Source organism: Silene latifolia, chromosome Y, assembly GCF_048544455.1.
Source record: "Silene latifolia isolate original U9 population chromosome Y, ASM4854445v1, whole genome shotgun sequence".
Lineage (NCBI taxonomy): Eukaryota > Viridiplantae > Streptophyta > Magnoliopsida > Caryophyllales > Caryophyllaceae > Silene > Silene latifolia.
Genome location: NC_133538.1, coordinates 361,421,234 through 361,425,291, shown reverse-complemented (window position 1 = coordinate 361,425,291; position 4,058 = coordinate 361,421,234). Strand labels below are relative to the sequence as shown.

Below are 4,058 nucleotides of genomic sequence, written 5' to 3'. Positions count from 1 at the left end.
TACATTGAACACATCCTGCACTAAAGGCTCCAAAACATCAATCATGAAACAAGAATGGTCATCACGAGGATACTTCATGGAATCATAGATATTAAACTTAATCACTTGACCATCGGCCTCCATAGTGAGAGAACCATTAGACACATCAATTTTAGTACTTGCGGTTCTAAAAAATGGCCTACCTAAAAGAATAGGAGCCGCTTGTGAATCATGTTCCATTTCAAGTACATAAAAATCAGCGGGAAATATTAATTTATCCACCATCACAAGTACATCCTCAACCACCCCCTTAGGATAAGCTTTTTAACGGTCGACCAATTGAATTACCACCCCCGTTTTAACCAATGGTCCCAATTTCAAAGACTTGTACAAGGAATAAGGGAGTACATTAATTGAAGCACCTAAGTCAAGCATAGCATTGGGAATAGTGGTGTCTCCTAAGGTGCAAGGTACGGTAAACATATCCGGATCACTACACTTAGGTGGTAGCTTATGTTGAAACAAGGCCGACACATGTTCATTAACTTTAACTTTTTGGAAACCCTTCAATTTTTGATTCCTTTTAATGGTACACAACTCTTTAAGAAACTTAGCATACCTAGGCACACTTTTCAATAAGTCTAATAAAGGAATGTTTACCTCACATTTGCGAAAGGTCTCATAGACATCTTTGTCTTGTGTAGGGCGGCTTTTCCTCTTGAGAGCCTCGGGAAATGGTGGAGCATCCACATAAGTAGGTGTGACAACCGGTGTTACTTTCTCCTTTTGAACCAATGGTGGGGCGATATTAGGCTCAATGACCAACTCCTCCTCCTCTTGCTCAATGATCTCACTAATCTTTGCTTTTGACCCTTGCAACTCCTTTCCACTCCTCAAAGTCATGGCACTTGCATTAGGCTTGGGATTAGGAATGGTTTGGGAAGGCAATTTCCCGGAATCTCTAGCTTCAAGTCTCCCAAGATCACTAGACATTTGCCCAAATTGATTTTCCAAGTTTTGAATGCTAGCCTTTGTCTCTTGTTGAAATTGCACTTGATTAGCTTGCATAGTAGCCACATTAGAAGTAAGAGCCTGAATCATGTCCTCCGTAGACATGGATGGAGTGGAAGTTTGACCTTGAGAAGAGAATGAATTTGGACCTTGTGGTCTTGGAATGAACCTTGGTTTAGATTGACCAAATTGTTGTCCAAAATTTTGAGATAGACCTTGTTGACCAAATGACGAGCCTTGATTTTGTTGGCTTGGCGGTTGCAAGCCGCCTTGTGGATTCCCATATTGGAAACCGGGATGGTCTCTTCTCATAGGATTATAGTAAGGTTCAAACCTCTTTTGGGGTTGACCAAAAGCACCCGCGGCATTCACCTCCTCGGTCTCCTCTTGCATTTGTGGGCATTGATCGGTGACATGCCCATTAGATGAACAAATACCACAAGCGTGCACTTGTTGCTTGTTCCCCATGATCATCTCCCTCAATAAGGAAGTTAAATCTTCAACCTTGCTTTCCAAGGAAGGGTTAGAACTAGCTATGCTCACCCTTCTTGTTTTGGATCTCACACTAAATTGACGTGTGCTTTCGGCAAGCTCACTCAACAATTCATTAGCTTCATCCGGATTTTTGTTGATGATGCCTCCACCACTAGCACCATGTACCATCCGTGCATCTTCCGGTGATAGTCCTCCAACAAAATAGAGGATGAGATCTTGGTCACTATACCCATGGTATGGGCAACTTGCACATAACTTCTTGAAACGCTCCCAATAGTCATAGAGTGTTTAATCATCCTTTTGCTCCACATTTGATATCTTCTTCTTAAGATGGGAAGATTTGGAGGCGGGGAAATACTTTTCAAGGAACGCCTTCTTCATTAGAGCCAAGTGGTGATACTACCCGGTGGAAGGTAGTACAACCAATCACGAGCGGTGTCCTTGAGTGAAAACGGGAATGCTCTCAACTTGATTTGCTCTTCGGTGACGCCATTTGGTTTCATGCTAGTGCATACCACATGAAATTCCGACAAATGCTTATTTGGGTCCTCACCACTTAACCCATGGAATGCGGGTAGTAAGTGGATCAAACTCGACTTCAATTCAAATGTGGTGCCTTCCGCCAAGGCCGGAAAAGTGATGCATAAAGGTTGTTGAGTGAGATCGGGAGCGGTGAGCTCTCTCAAGGTTCGGGTTTCTCTTGCCATTTTGATGTTTTCTTTCTCCTCCTTCTTGTCTTGATTGTCAAATTGAAGTTTTCGCCTTATCTCTCTTCTAACACGAAAAAGAGTTCTCTCCAATTCTAGATCAAAATCTAACAATTTCTTGTTAGTAGAACGGGTGTTCGGCATAAACCAAACACTTCAAATAAAATTGAGAAATAAATAAACAATTGCACAAAATAAACAAACAAAAGCCTCTTCCCCGGCAACGGCGCCAAAATTTGGCTAGACTTGTCGTGAGTCTCCAAATTAGTATTTTTATCCACTACAAACTCAAACTAGTAGCAAGTGTAAGTAGGGGTCGATCCCACGAGGAAGGTGTTTATGTTGATTAAATGTGTGCAAAGTTAAGTAACCAATTGGGGGGGTTTTGAATGTTGATTGACTAAAGTCTACTAAAGTAATAATTTAAGGAAATGAAAATGTAAAAACAATATAAGTAATTGAAAATGTAAACAAATGATGAGAATAATTCTTGGACCAAGTAATTTCAACCAACTAGTTATGAATTGATAATTGACTCTTCTAATCTATTTCATTATTGAATACTTTGCTATGAAGTTGTCGACTTCTAATTCCACATAATATTAGTTATTAGCTACAAGCGTAAACAAATAACCCTTACAATGTTGTCAATTTAGTCAAGCGCTTAATCGTATCAAAATTGTAGAATATAGCGATGGAATTTAGCAAAGATGAATAAATGAAGAATACAAGCGATGCTCCACTTTGATTCATACAAGTTTAATCATTTATAACTCAACAATGATGAATTAGCATACTACTTGATGAATTATAATTGCTACAACGGAATAGGTAAACAAACAAAAGATTCATTCACCTAATCTAGCAATGTTTAATTAAATAATAACAACTAGTTGATCATTCTAGATGTATAATTAACAAACCAACAATAATCCAAATTAAACTTGATATTCAAACATTGAAATAGAAATAGAATAAGAGTCTTACAATTCAATAACTAAATTGGCTTCAAGAACTTGTTCCAAGATGTAGAACTTAGCCCTCCATACAAATAAAAACAAACTAGAAATTGAAAATTGTTTATGTATTCTAATGATTAAAAGGTAGAGAAAGTATGTAAAAGTATATGGAATTGATCAACAACATCTCCTTATATAGGTCTTCAAAGAGCATCCTCATAAAGTTTCATAAAGTATGAGCATAATTGCCAAAATAAAGGAGAATTAAGGGCTTGTTGGAATACAATGCGGAATCCAATGCTCAGCCACTCCAAGTGGCATTTTGCCACTCCGAGTGGCACTTCCTTGTGATGCTTCCTTACTTTGACCTTAGTCTTTGGGCTTTGACTTGCTTTAAGATCCACACTCACATGACATCTTTAGCCCAATACCAACCTCTAAAGAAGCCCTCTCCATACATAACAATAAATCAATCCAATTATCCCATAAAAACACACAAGTCATAACCAACCCAACATAAGAGACATATGCAACAAAATCCACTAAAATGCTTCTCAACCTACCAATTAACCATCAAAATAACCTTTATTGACCCATACTAAACTAGACTAATCAAACTCAATAATCCAAATTAAACTTGATATTCAAACATTGAAATAGAAATAGAATAAGAGTCTTACAATTCAATAACTAAATTGGCTTCAAGAACTTGTTCCAAGATGTAGAACTTAGCCCTCCATACAAATAAAAACAAACTAGAAATTGAAAATTGTTTATGTATTCTAATGATTAAAAGGTAGAGAAAGTATGTAAAAGTATATGGAATTGATCAACAACATCTCCTTATATAGGTCTTCAAAGAGCATCCTCATAAAGTCTCATAATGTATGAGCATAATTGCCAAAAT

General features: G+C 37.7%; 1 protein-coding gene and 1 non-coding gene across 2 annotated transcripts; one reads left to right on the top strand and one right to left on the bottom strand.

Moving 5' to 3' along the window:
• Positions 1-303: 303 nt before the first annotated feature.
• Positions 304-1,653, bottom strand: LOC141631725 (uncharacterized). Its single transcript, XM_074444356.1, has one exon. It carries the CDS (start codon positions 1,651-1,653, stop codon positions 304-306), a length of 1,350 nt encoding a protein of 449 aa, XP_074300457.1.
• Positions 1,654-1,711: 58 nt separating this feature from the next.
• On the top strand, positions 1,712-1,818 carry LOC141636361 (small nucleolar RNA R71). Its single transcript, XR_012540979.1, has one exon. It is a non-coding gene; the product is annotated as a small nucleolar RNA R71 (small nucleolar RNA).
• Positions 1,819-4,058: the final 2,240 nt, after the last annotated feature.